General features: G+C 41.2%; 1 protein-coding gene across 3 annotated transcripts in view; it reads left to right on the top strand.

Annotated features, from left to right (window-relative positions):
• Positions 1-12,835, top strand: part of FILIP1 (filamin A interacting protein 1) — a 223,944-nt gene that overhangs the window by 204,145 nt on the left and 6,964 nt on the right. For 2 of the 3 annotated variants that reach the window (XM_005902814.3, XM_070376210.1), the window contains one exon: positions 362-585. In XM_005902814.3, the coding sequence (XP_005902876.1) occupies positions 362-568 (207 nt within the window). In that variant the 3' untranslated portion in view covers positions 569-585. The remainder of the gene's footprint in view (positions 1-361; positions 586-12,835) is intronic. The other variant, XM_014480470.2, reaches the window with a different exon arrangement.

The following is a 12,835-nucleotide window of genomic DNA, read 5'->3' as shown; positions in this document are numbered from 1 at the left end:
AAGAGTTAGCCTCATTAGGAGGGGAAAGGAGAGCTGCTTCATCTAAAGGAAGTGGAGGTGGTTTGAGGACAGGAGGGATACAAATGCCCGAGTGTATGCAGGGTGGCCTGTATTTTTCTGTGAAACAGGAGTGAAAGTCGGGGGCTTGAGAACAGAAAGACACTGGGCATAGATGTTCAGGGAGAGGGAAAAGGGGAAAGTGGACTAGACCGCAAGCAACTCCAACTTTCTAACAACAATCTTCTCTGGGGCGGACTCATCTGTGGGTGGTCCTGTGGTGTGCTTATGTTCAGATGATGCCATTTCCAGGGGGAGACTCACCAACGCGGCCCTTGTGTCTCTGTCTTTTCTTCTCTTGCAGTCGGGACAAGACGGGTCAGCCCAGCGGCCTACACCCACCCGCATTCCTATGTCAAAAGGTATGAAAGCAGGAAAGCCAGTAGTGGCAGCCCCAGGAGCAGGAAATCTGACCAAATTCGAGCCTCGAGCTGAGACTCAGTCTATGAAAATAGAGCTGAAGAAATCTGCAGCCAGCAGCGCTACCTCTCCTGGAGGGGGGAAGGGCTGAGGGCAGTGGCGGAGGGGGTAGGTCGAGCAGATGCTACTGCTGCTGTCTGTCCCTGCCCACTCGCTGTGTGTACTAACTGGAGTTTTCGATATCTTGTTCATAAAATAATCAACTAATAGCCATGTGTCTTTCCTATTTTGTGGATTTGTTTTGAGGCCGGGACATAGAAAAACTAGCAAAACTACTGTATGTTACGCGCCTGGCGGAGAATGCTGGGCCTGAGGCAGGGCCTGACCTCTAGAGCCATTTTTGCTTCGAGAAAGTAGACTCATCAGTTGAACCAGTAAGATTGGGGTTGGGGGGTGGGGAGTAGGGGCTGGATCACCACCTCTCCAAAGCCACTGCCTTACTTCCTAATTGTAAATGAAATTAAGTAGGCCTTGGTTCCACCGTAATTATTTTGCAAAAGCTCTTTTCTGAAATAGGAAATAGTTTACCAATTGTCAGTTGCTTCTATCGAACTCCAAATTTGCTTCACATGCAGGAAACAAACAAAAAGCAGAAGCCATCTCCTAGTTATCGCAGGGCCCGGGCCTCTAAAGGTTTGCAAAAACAAAGCCCTGAAGCCAATTTCAGGAACAATTTGAATGTGAAATAAAATGGAAATAATATATGGAATTCTAAAAACAGAGTTTTACTTATTTGTGTGTGTCTGTGTGTATTGTAAAGCTTTTGGAATTTTAGAACCATTAATGTCAGACTCACGCTCTATTCAAGTGTGCAGTTGATTTAAATTGTGGAGTGATGCTGCCAAGTGGCCCTTTATAATTCAACAGAGGTTGTAATGCATAGAGAATAGGGGTCAGTAAATTTTGATACTTTGTTGCCAAGACATAAAATGACATCATGCAAAGCTTAATTGAATTTAAACATTTTCACAGTCAAGTACTTTGCAAGTTCAGAACCAGTTCATGAGTGTGTGTGTGTGTGTGTGTGAGTGTGGTGTGGTGTGGTGAAGTGTATTATTACTTGTGTTTGTATCATTGCTGTTTATTTTAAGCATGTTTTAATATGCATGAAGAGTGAGTGAAAGCAAAATGCTGTTGTCAACAAGATTAACTGCATAACCGCGTTGATGTGGATTGGTGCTTCATAGTCAGGTAACCACAAGTGAGCTGATAACAAATGAGGCTGATAACCCTCAGCTTAGCATCTGAAGTCTCAGGTAGGCAGTACCTTTCCAAGTCTTTGAGCCCACTGGGTCAACTTTACAACACAGTAAGTACTTAGTTACAGGTTGCTATTTTCCACTTCTAAATTGTGAGGGTTCCAAAATCATTTGATTAGTCCCTGCTCTGGATATTTGTGTAAAGGTAGTTTGTTGTTTTTTTTTTTTTTTAAGATATATGATTAGTTTTTAGCCCATTGTTTAAAAGTGAAAGTCACTCAGTTATGTCCGACTCTTTGTGACCGCATAGTTTATACAGTCCATGGAATTCTCCAGGCCAGAATACTGGAGTGGATAGCCTTTCTCTTCTCCAGGGGATCTTCCCAACCCAGGGATCAGACCCAGGTCTCCTGCACTGCGGGCAGATTCTTTCCCAGCTGAGCCACAAGGGAAGCCCTTAAAAAAAAAAAAAAAAGGAAAGTGTTAGTGGCTCAGTCGTCTGACTCTTTGTGACCCCATAGCCTGGCAGGCTCCTCTGTCCATGGAATTCTGTCCAGGCAAGAGTTCTGGAATGGTTAGCCTTCCCTTCTCTAGGGAATCTTCCTGACCCTGGAATTGAACCTGGGTCTCCTGCATTGCAGGCAGATTCTTTACCATCTGAGCCACTAGGAAATCATTGAGCTTCAGGGTAAAGAGACTGTCTTCTGAGTTCTTTCCACACCGGACTTCCTGTTCCCTGTAGAACCTGGACTCAAATTGTCGATGAAGGAGGTAGACCCGTCTCCGTATTCACACTCACTTAATTAGATCACTGTGGCCGACAGCTCAGTTCTCAGCAAACATATTTTAAAATGTTAAGCAACCACGATCGACATGCCCTGATAAGGGAATTTCAAGGTAGAAGAAGAGGGAGAATGAGAAAAAAAGAAAACACGAACTTTCTGAACACGTTTAAACTAGAGATCTTGCCATTTGGAATATCGACTTGTGTTCTTTCAAAAGGGAGCGCCCCTCTTTTGTAGAGTGGACATCATCCCCTTCAAAAACAAAGATGCTCCACTGTTACTCAAACGCCTCCCTGGCATCTAGGCTGTGTCGTGTTGTTGTACCATAACATGTATTTGAACAAACGGAGGAGTCCAGAGAATGAAACGCTGCATTTTTTTTTATTCTACCTGCCATTCTTCAGTGACCTCCTAATCAACTGTTGCTGCTGCTGTTTTGCTTTTTCACCTGCACACATCACGCTTATGGTGGTTCTGCCCGGAAGCTCATTCCCATCCATAGGGAGGGCCCAGAAGATGCTTAACCATGCATGGACAGGATGTTTATACATCTGGGTCTTGGGATACAGCCCGCTAAGAAAACTTGGTGGCACCACACATATTCGCTTTTCAGAAATGATAAAGAGCAACCACTGTGGCAGTTTTCCTTTGTAATTTTAGCTCCAACTCAACGTTGATGGGCTAGCTTTGTTTTAAACTGCATATTAGAAGTGACATCCACTGGGGGTTGGAGGTGGAGGATTCGGTGCACTCCAACTTTGGCTTCCATGTGTGAATTTAATGTTTTTTTTTTTTTTTAAGATGCATGTGCTTTTGTAAGAGTGAATGGGGTGAAAAGGTGAGAGGTTTTTTCCCCTCTGTTCTGGAACAAAGTATTGTGTATCAGGGATCTCACCAGGGCCACTGTGGACAGATGCCATCAGATCTCATCCTGGGAGGGAGAGGGGTACCATTGCCACAGATTACAATGTGGGGACACATGGGGCCCCATTCACAGAGCTACACAGCAGCCCTGGTCTTGTTCTTCTTCAGTCCCTAAGTCCTGTCTGACTCTTTGCAACCCCATGGACTGTAGCCCGCTAGGCTCTTCTGTCCATGGGATTTCCCAGGCAGGAATACTGGAGTAGGTTGCCATGCCCTCCTCCAGGGGATCTTCCTGAGCCAGGGATCGAACCTACATCTCTGCAGCTTTTGCATCGGCAGACAAATTCTTTACCGTGGACCATCATAGTATGCAGAAACAGCCGACACACACAAATGATCATTATGCATACTATGATCATAGCCATGTAGCACGCATATACCAGAAACATTCCAAGATGAGACATGGCCCAAAGGATCTTGATAGTTTCTTGAAAATAACTTTCCCATCTGGGTCACTTGATTAAACAGAGGCATTCAGTTTCTACTGTCATCTTTATGATATTTTAAGTGAGGACAGGTTAACATGGGGCAGATGGAATGTCTGGAGGTTTCTGTGTATTCATCCAGGGTAGGGCATTACCAGACCTCTTACTTGAATGCTTTAAGAAAGAAGTGAAGACATAGCTTTGATGTGCAGTGTGGGAAGAGTATAATTTAAGGGAAACAAAAACCTGTCCGTGAATGTAAGATGCACAGAGATTTGAACTTCTCCTTCCTTCATAGATTTGGAAATACTGAGGAGAGAGTGAGGCTTTCCTGACCGGAAAAATCCCATGGATAAGAAGAGCATTTGTATGTGGGAGGCAGGAGGGCATAGAGAAGAGGGAACAAGACCAGCCCCGGGAGGATTCCCAGGACATGGGAGTGTATCATTCCCAAACTTTTCCAACCCAGACGATGGTCGACATTTCCCTGCTACCACCTCCTTCAGGATTTCATGATTGGTCATCTCTTCACCCCTCTGCTCTTTCAGCTTCCCTTTTTCACCTGTTACGTCTACACAAGACATCAATGCACTGGCCCCTTCCATCTCAGCACAATTCTTCCTTCAGTTGTGTCATCCTCTCTGGCGAGTTACTCCTCTGTCTTCCCTGACCCATGGAGCCATTGACAGGATGCTCAAGCTTGTCTGCCTCCGCTTCCCATTTATTCTTTAATGGAGCCTTACTTCTGTTAAAGTAATTCGTACGCATAGTTAAAATATCAGTCAACGCTAAAAGACCATATGGCACCCAGGATCTGTGACCTGGCTCCTGACCGCCCCGCCCTGCCTGCCCCCCAGCTGAACTCCCACCCCGAAGCCCACAGAATGCCTTGCAGAACAGCCAGCTCACCTTCGCTTGACTTGCTCGACTTGCTTCCTCTCCGTGGAAGCTGCCCTTCCTCTGGCATCTCCTTTGGGTGGTTCTGTCTTTCTCTCTCCAAAGTCTCTTTTAAAAGCATCACCCTCCGTGAAGGCGTGGCGGTGGTGGCTGGTGGCGGCTTAGTCACGAGTCTCGTCACAGACAGATCATTATTTCAGAATCTAAGTCAAGGTTTAAAGCCTGTCCTATTTTTTTTTTTTTTTTTTTTTTTTTTACATTTTTACGGAAAATGTTGTCAACAAAACAAAACCGGGCACTTCACTGTAGAGGAGAAAACCAGCAGTTGAAGGATAGCTAGGAGTCAGAGAAGAGAGAGGCGTCCTTGCTTCCTCTTTGGTCTGCAGTACAAACCTGTGAGAGTGATGGGGAGGATGCCAACACTTCATGCCTGAGAACACGAAGGGAAAGAGTGGGTGGAATTAGGGGAAAATCCAAGTGCTGCCATTCTGGGTGGTGTAAGTTACTTCTATTTCCCTTCAAAGGCACCGTGGCAGGTGGTTGCTGTTTAGTCGTTAAGTTGTGTCTGACTTTGTGACCCCATGGACTGCAGCACACCAGGCTCCTTTGTCTGTCACCACCTCCAGGAGTTTGCTCAAAGTCTTGTCTATTGAGTCAGTGATGCCATCCAACCGTCTCATCCTCTGTCGTCCCCTTCTCCTCCTGCCTTCAATCTTTCCCAGCATCAGGATCTTTTCCAAAGAGTCAGCTTTTTTCATAAGGTGGCCAGAGTATTGGAGCTTCAGCTTCAGCATTAGTCCTTTCGATGAATATTCAAGACTGGTCTCCTTTGGGATGGACTGGTTGGATCTCCTTGCTGTCCAAGGGACTCTCAAGAGTCTTCTCCAACACCACTGTTCAAAAGCAGCATTACCATCGCAGATAATGGATTCTAAACAAACAGGAGTCCCAGATTGGGAAGTTCTCACCTCTGAAGCCATCATGTGTGTGAAGAACTAAGGGGACCTGAGAGCTTCTTGTGAATTATAAACATACTTGAATGAATTACAAATGGCTCATCCTTTCTGAGTCCCCTAGAGGGGTTCAGGAAAGAAAAGGTTCCAGGTCATTCGTCATGCTCTTTAGTTTCATGCTGGACCTTCCAAAAGAGATCACAGAGGCTGTCCTTTTAAAGGACTGAACACCACCACCATATGCAGGATTTAGATTGCAGATAGTTATTAAGGTGAACAGGGAGAGAAGGTGGATTGCTGAACGGACATAGGACTGACCAGAGATCAGAGGAAAGAAGTGTAACCTTTGGCAAACCACTTCACCTTGGCTTATGACCTACATTTAGCTATTATCTGTTATAATTCTGACATTCCTGCTTATAGTGATAATATGATATGCTTCACTCTTGTTCAGTAAGCAGTTTAAAAGATTCTGTCATAATGCTTTTCCTAAAAACTAATAGTTAATTGCTTACCCAGTAAAAATAGTTTTGACCTCTTTACTTGTGTTAATACTATGTATGTGTAACGGATAGAATTGCAAAGTCAAGGACTATTTAGAAATGAACCAGACTTTAGAAGTCAACAAGATAACTATCCCTATTATTAAAGATGGAAACAAAATCAAAACAAAAAAACCCCAAGGCTTAGAGTGTCTATCTTCTCAATGATGAAACCAGGGTTTCAGTTTCTTCTAGTACCTTATTCATGATTTCATATGATGAAACTACTTCAAATGAGCAAAGTGTATATTTATCTATAGATAAAAATACCCACTCAATGGGCCAAAATAATATTGCCAAAGGTTTTGAGATATTGAGCTATCTACACGGAAACTCTTGGGACTTGCCAGGTGGCGCTAGAGGTAAAGAACCTGCCTGCAGTGCAGCAAATGCAGGTTCAATTCCTGGGTTGGGAAGATCCGCTGGAGGTGTGCATGGCAACCCACCCCTGTATTCTTGCCTGGCGAATTCCATGGACAGAGGAGGCTGGTGGGCTGCAGTCCATGGAGTTGCACAGTCAGACACAACTGAAGTGACTTAGCATAGTAGCACAGCATAGCACATGGTAACTCTGTGTTAAAGTTCTCAGAACAGCACTTTGATAAATATTGGCCTTACCTAAAAATCACAGCTGCCACTCAATTTTCATACGTAATGTTGTATTCCATGCCGTCCTGTGATCAGTTGTAGACTTATGTCAACCTAAGTTGATCTCAGCATCCAGCATCTAGCACCTGTGTCCAAAAGGTAGAAACTGAGCACACTTAGCTCAAGGACTTAATTATTTTCTAACCATTTACTTTTATTTATGATTAATGTTGCCTATGAGATAACAGGGCTTCCCAGGTGGCTGGGCTTCCCAGATGGCGCTAGTGGTAAAGAACACACCTGCCAATGCAGGAGTCATACGAGATGCAGTTTCAATCCCTGGATTAGACAGATCCCCTGGAGGAGGGCATGGCAAACCCCTCCAGTATTCTTGCCTGGGAAATCCCATGGACAGAGGAGCCTGGCAGGCTACAGTTCATAGGGTTGTAAAGAGTTGGTCATGACTGAAGTGACTTATCAGGCATGCACGCATGGGATAACTAGTTCCAATTTATTTGTATCTGGGGAACAGTAATCTGTGTGAGAGAGAACAACTAGCTTGCCTGAAAAAGAAGCTATCAGTCGTAACTGTGATGATTAGTAACTCCTGCCACCTAGGAGCAGGGAGGGATTGGGGAGGCGAGGACTTGGTCTGATGATGGAGTGGGAAATGTTCTGGAAGGAAACAAATAAACTCTTACATGGTTGAGAAACCTCCAGAGACGTTGTGTCATCTGCTTCAAAAGTTTCCTGAAACAAACGACAGAACTGATTAGCGGAAGTGTTTTTAATTAGTTGAGCTGAATCCAAAAGAAGGACTACAAGTCCAAGCCCACAGAGGAAGTTTATTGGACTTCCTATTTAAAACAGATGTTTTATCAGAACTCTGATTAATGTCTGAATGTGATAATAACAAGACTGAATACAAAAGCAGTTCATCAAACCTTAAAAGTAAACAATATCTGGGCACTCCTACTTCTAAAAGGTATAGAGAACTAGGATATTTTTGCAGGAGGGCAGGCAGCAAGTTCAAAGCTGGGGTTTGGTAGAAGGAAACCCCAGGAAGAAGGAAGAAAGTAGGAAGAACAGTAGAGCCCTAAGCCAGTGTCTGGCTCTCTAGGCAGATCCCCTGGGAGCAGGGGCCATGGAACAGGGGAACAGGCCATCATCCACCAGCCAAGTTGATGCAGAAACCAACAGAAACCGTTTCCTGTAACTTAGTGTGTGGTTTCCTGTGAATGAAGCAGCCCTTCTTTACTAATGCAAAGTCCTGCTACAAGTCAAACTTTTGCTCTGGTGGGTGAGTTTGGAGGCTTTCTAAGTGATGTGGTCTCATTTACTAGAGCCGATTTTTAAAATTTAGAGCGCAAGGGTTCTCTTGAGTTTGGCAGAGCATGAACATAGGCATTGGTCAGGAGGAAGGCACTGACTTTGCAGGGAATACATCTGTCTTACTCCTTAGCTGAAGGGGCTCTCCTGGGAGGAATTAGAATTTAATTTGTTGCCAGGTTGCCCCACGCTAGCACTCAAGAGACATTCTCCCCCAAATTTCCCCCCAATCCTGTCTTGTGTATACGGCTTTGGATCTCAAGATATCTGACTGGCCAGGACTTTTGGGGATACCACCCATGGAGGATAAATAAGTCATGCTTGTAAGGACAGAACTCAAGTGTAATTAGGAATTGACAAAGGTCCACATAGTCAAAGTTATGGTTTTTCCAGTAGTCATGTATGGATGTGGGAGTTGGATCATAAAGAAGGCTGAGTGCCAAAAAATTGATGCTTTCAAACTGTGTGCTGGAGAAGACTCTTGAGAGTCCCTTGGACTGCAAGATCAAACTGGTCAATCCTAAAGAAAATCAACCCTGAATATTCATTGGAAGGACTGATGCTGAAGCTGAAGCTCCAATACTTTGGCCACCTGATGCAAAGAGCCAACTCATTGGAAAAGACCCTGATGCTGGGAAAGATTGAGGGAAGGAGGAGAAGGGGACAACAGAGGATGAGATGGTGGGCTGGCATCACTCACTCCATGGACATGACTTTGAGCAAGCTCAGGGAGGTGGTGAAGGACAGGGAAGCCTGGCGGGCTGCAGTTCATGGGGTCCCGAAGAGCGGACACAACTTAGCATCTGAACAACGACAACAACAATGCATCCTTTCCATGGAAGTCATTTAACAGCTAGTGTAATAAAAGAATGAATTCATAAGCCACATCATTTCACAATAATATCATGAGAGCAAACAATGTATTTAATGTGTTACCTGAAATTTCTTAAGAAAAAAAAACCTCAAGGTAACACAAGAGAAATATATAATGGAAAACGTCTGTAAGTTCTTTGATCAACTGTTAATATAAAATTATATGTAAGAATGCAATGAACCCATATGTATATGCTGATTAAGATTTAGAAGTCTTGTTCTTCTTTCTGAGAAGGCAATGGCACCCCACTCCAGTACTCTTGCCTGGAAAATCCCATGGACAGAGGAGCCTGGTGGGCTGCAGTCCATGGGGTCGCTGAGGGTCGGACACGACTGAGTGACTTCACTTTCACTTTCGCTTTCATGCATTGGAGAAGGAAATGGCAACCCACTCCAGTGTTGTTTCCTGGAGAATCCCAGGGACAGGGGAGCCTGGTGGACTGCCGTCTATGGGGTCGCACAGAGTCAGACACGACTGAAGCGACTTAGCAGCAGCAGCAGCAGTTCTTCTTTCAATTAGAAAAACAGAAATTGTTATTAAATACCTACACATCAGAGGGCCCCAGATTTAAGTGCTTTGCTCTTTTGAGTTTGCTGATAGAGGCTTTGGTCCTCTATTTGGATCTTATTCTGAGTTGAGGACAGAATCGAAGATAAATTAAGATTTGCTGACAGAATTTATAACTTCAGTAAAGTTTGTAATATTATCTTATCGTACTAAATCATAAAGAAACAGGAAGGGACTTGGAAATCCCACCTTAAAAAAACAGACAAATAATGGTACTAATCCCTAAAGCACTTTTGCTGCTGCTGCTGCTAAGTCACTTCAGTCGTGTCCGACTCTGTGCGACCCCATAGACAGCAGCCCACCAGGCTCCCCCGTCCCTGGGATTCTCCAGGCAAGAACACTGGAGTGGGTTGCCATTTCCTTCTCCAATGCATGAAAGTGAAAAGTGAAAGTGAAGTCACTCAGTCTTTTCCAACTCCTAGCGACCCCATGGACTGCAGCTCACCAGGCTCCTCCATCCATGGGATTTTCCAGGCAAGAGTACGGGAGTGGGGTGCCATTTCCTTCTCCAAAGCACTTTTATTTTATTATTATTATTTTTTTTTGCTGGCAACCATGATTCCCTCTGAATCAGACAGCTTTGCTGTGTAATGAGTCACCTCAAAATTTAATGCATTAAAACAACTTTTTTAAAAATTTTCTCACAAGTTTGTGCATTGGCTGGGAGATTCTTTCTGAGTCAGTTTATAGATTTGGAGAAAATGTAGATAACAAGCAAACATAGATTTAGTAAATATCCTTAATAAGTTTCAAATGATAAAGTCACTGTCATATAGATCTTGTCTCACTATATTTAGAAGCAAAGTAAAATATGTCACTATATAAAATAAAATAACGGGTTTAATTGTATTCTTTTAAGTAAATTGTATGTACATAAATATTAAATGCCATCTTTTATTATTAACTTGAATTAAATAAAATAAGCTCTCTTATTTGGCATTATCAAGTATTTTTGAGATAGTCTTTTTTAGTAACACAATCTGATTAATAGCATTAATATATAATACCATGCATGGATTACCAGTTTGTTACCTTAAAAATAATAATAAAATATAATGGTCCAATGAAGATATTGTTTCTATATATGGACTCTTTTGCCATATGTATTTTTACCAAATACTAATCTGAAGATCTATTATTATTATTTTATTGGAGTACAGTTGATTTAAAATATTTTGTTAGTTTCAGGTGTACAGCAAAGTGAATCTGCTTTATATATAGATATAGATATGTTTCCACTCTTCTTTAGATTCTTTGATTCTTTTCCCATATAGGGCATTAAAGAGTTTTGAGTAGAGTTCCCTCTGCTATACAGTAGGCCCTTATTATTGATTGTAAATATAGTAGTGGGCATATGTTAATCCCAATCTCCCAATTTGTCCCCCCTCACCATTTGCCCATTGGTAACCATAAAATTGTTTTCTATATCTGTGACTATTTTTGTTTTGTAAACAAGCTCATTTGTATCATTTTTTTAAAGATTCCACATATAAGTGATATAATTTGTTATTTATCTTTCTGTCTGACTTACTTCATTCAGTATGACAATCTCTACCTCTATCCATGTTGCTGCATATGGCATTAGTTTGTGCTTTTAACGGCTGAGTAGGATTCCCTTGTATATATGTACCACTTTTCTTTATCCACTCCTCTGTCAGTGAACACTTAGGTTGCTTCCATGTCCCAGCCATTGTAAATAGTGCTGCAATGAATACTGGGGTGCATGTATCTTGAAAAGCTATTATTATTACTGAGACTACAAAACTCTAGGATTAGGAGAAGACAAATCTAGGAATTTAGAGGTTTGCACACTTAAGGGGAGAGAAGAAGGTATCACAGTAAAACAAAATATTAGTCCTGCCAGGGACTTGAGAGAGAATTTAGTGAAGAAACAAGGCAAACACATTCTGAATTATATCTGCAATAAGAACAATTCTAGATTTCACTCTTTTAAACATATGTTTCCTGTAGTCTTTTAGGGGAGGAAAATGGGGAAGATACTTGAATTCTGTTAGGGAGGTCTGAGACCTATGTGTTTTTACTCTTTGAAAACGACTCTAAAAAATTAAAAAAAAAAAACAAAAACAGTGTTGAGTAGGAAATAGCATTTTAATTTTTAAATTAAAAAGAGATCTGATTTTTAACTACATAATATTTTTATTTAGTGTTTTCAGTCTTTATCTGAAGATTTTAATTCATTTTTAAATATTGAAAAAAATTGAGGCTAGAACAACTTTCAAAAGACAAAATGAGCTAATGATTTTTCCGAGTTTCTGGTACAGTGAAAAATCACATATATGTCTTAAAAGTTTTGCAAAACATTCATAACTAGTTACTATTAAGTATATAAAAGATTTAAGTATTTCATTTTACTTTTGCTTATTTGTTTATCCCAAATTCAATTCAGAAAGGTCAAGAGACGGAGTGGAAATATCTCCACCTAGTGGTCAGTGTGAAGTAAGGCAACCATGATTCCCTCTGAATCAGACAGCTTTGCTGTGTAATGAGTCACCTCAAAATTTAATGCATTAAAACAACTTTTTAAAAATTTTCTCACAAGTTTGTGCATTGGCTGGGAGATTCTTTCTGAGTCAGTTTATAGATTTGGAGAAAATGTAGATAACAAGCAAACATAGATTTAGTAAATATCCTTAAAGTTTCAAATGATAAAGTCACTGTCATATAGATCTTGTCTCACTATATTTAGAAGCAAAAAGTAAAATATGTCACTATATAAAATAAAATAACGGGTTTAATTGTATTCTTTTAAGTAAATTGTATGTACATAAATATTAAATGCCATCTTTTATTATTAACTTGAATTAAATAAAATAAGCTCTCTTATTTGGCATTATCAAGTATTTTTTTGATAGTCTTTTTAGTAACACAATCTGATTAATAGCATTAATATATAATACCATGCATGGATTACCAGTTTGTTACCTTAAAAATAATAATAAAATATAATGGTCAATGAAGATATTGTTTCTATATATGGACTCTTTTTTGCCATATGTATTTTTACCAAATACTAATCTGAAGATCTATTATTATTATTTTATTGGAGTACAGTTGATTTAAAATATTTTGTTAGTTTCAGGTGTACAGCAAAGTGAATCTGCTTTATATATAGATATAGATATGTTTCCACTCTTCTTTAGATTCTTTGATTCTTTTCCCATATAGGCCATTAAAGAGTTTTGAGTAGAGTTCCCTCTGCTATACAGTAGGCCCTTATTATTGATTGTAAATATAGTAGTGGGCATATGTTAATC

Source organism: Bos mutus, chromosome 9 (genome assembly GCF_027580195.1).
Source record: "Bos mutus isolate GX-2022 chromosome 9, NWIPB_WYAK_1.1, whole genome shotgun sequence".
Taxonomy (NCBI): domain Eukaryota; kingdom Metazoa; phylum Chordata; class Mammalia; order Artiodactyla; family Bovidae; genus Bos; species Bos mutus.
This window is presented reverse-complemented; position numbering and strand designations above follow the sequence as displayed.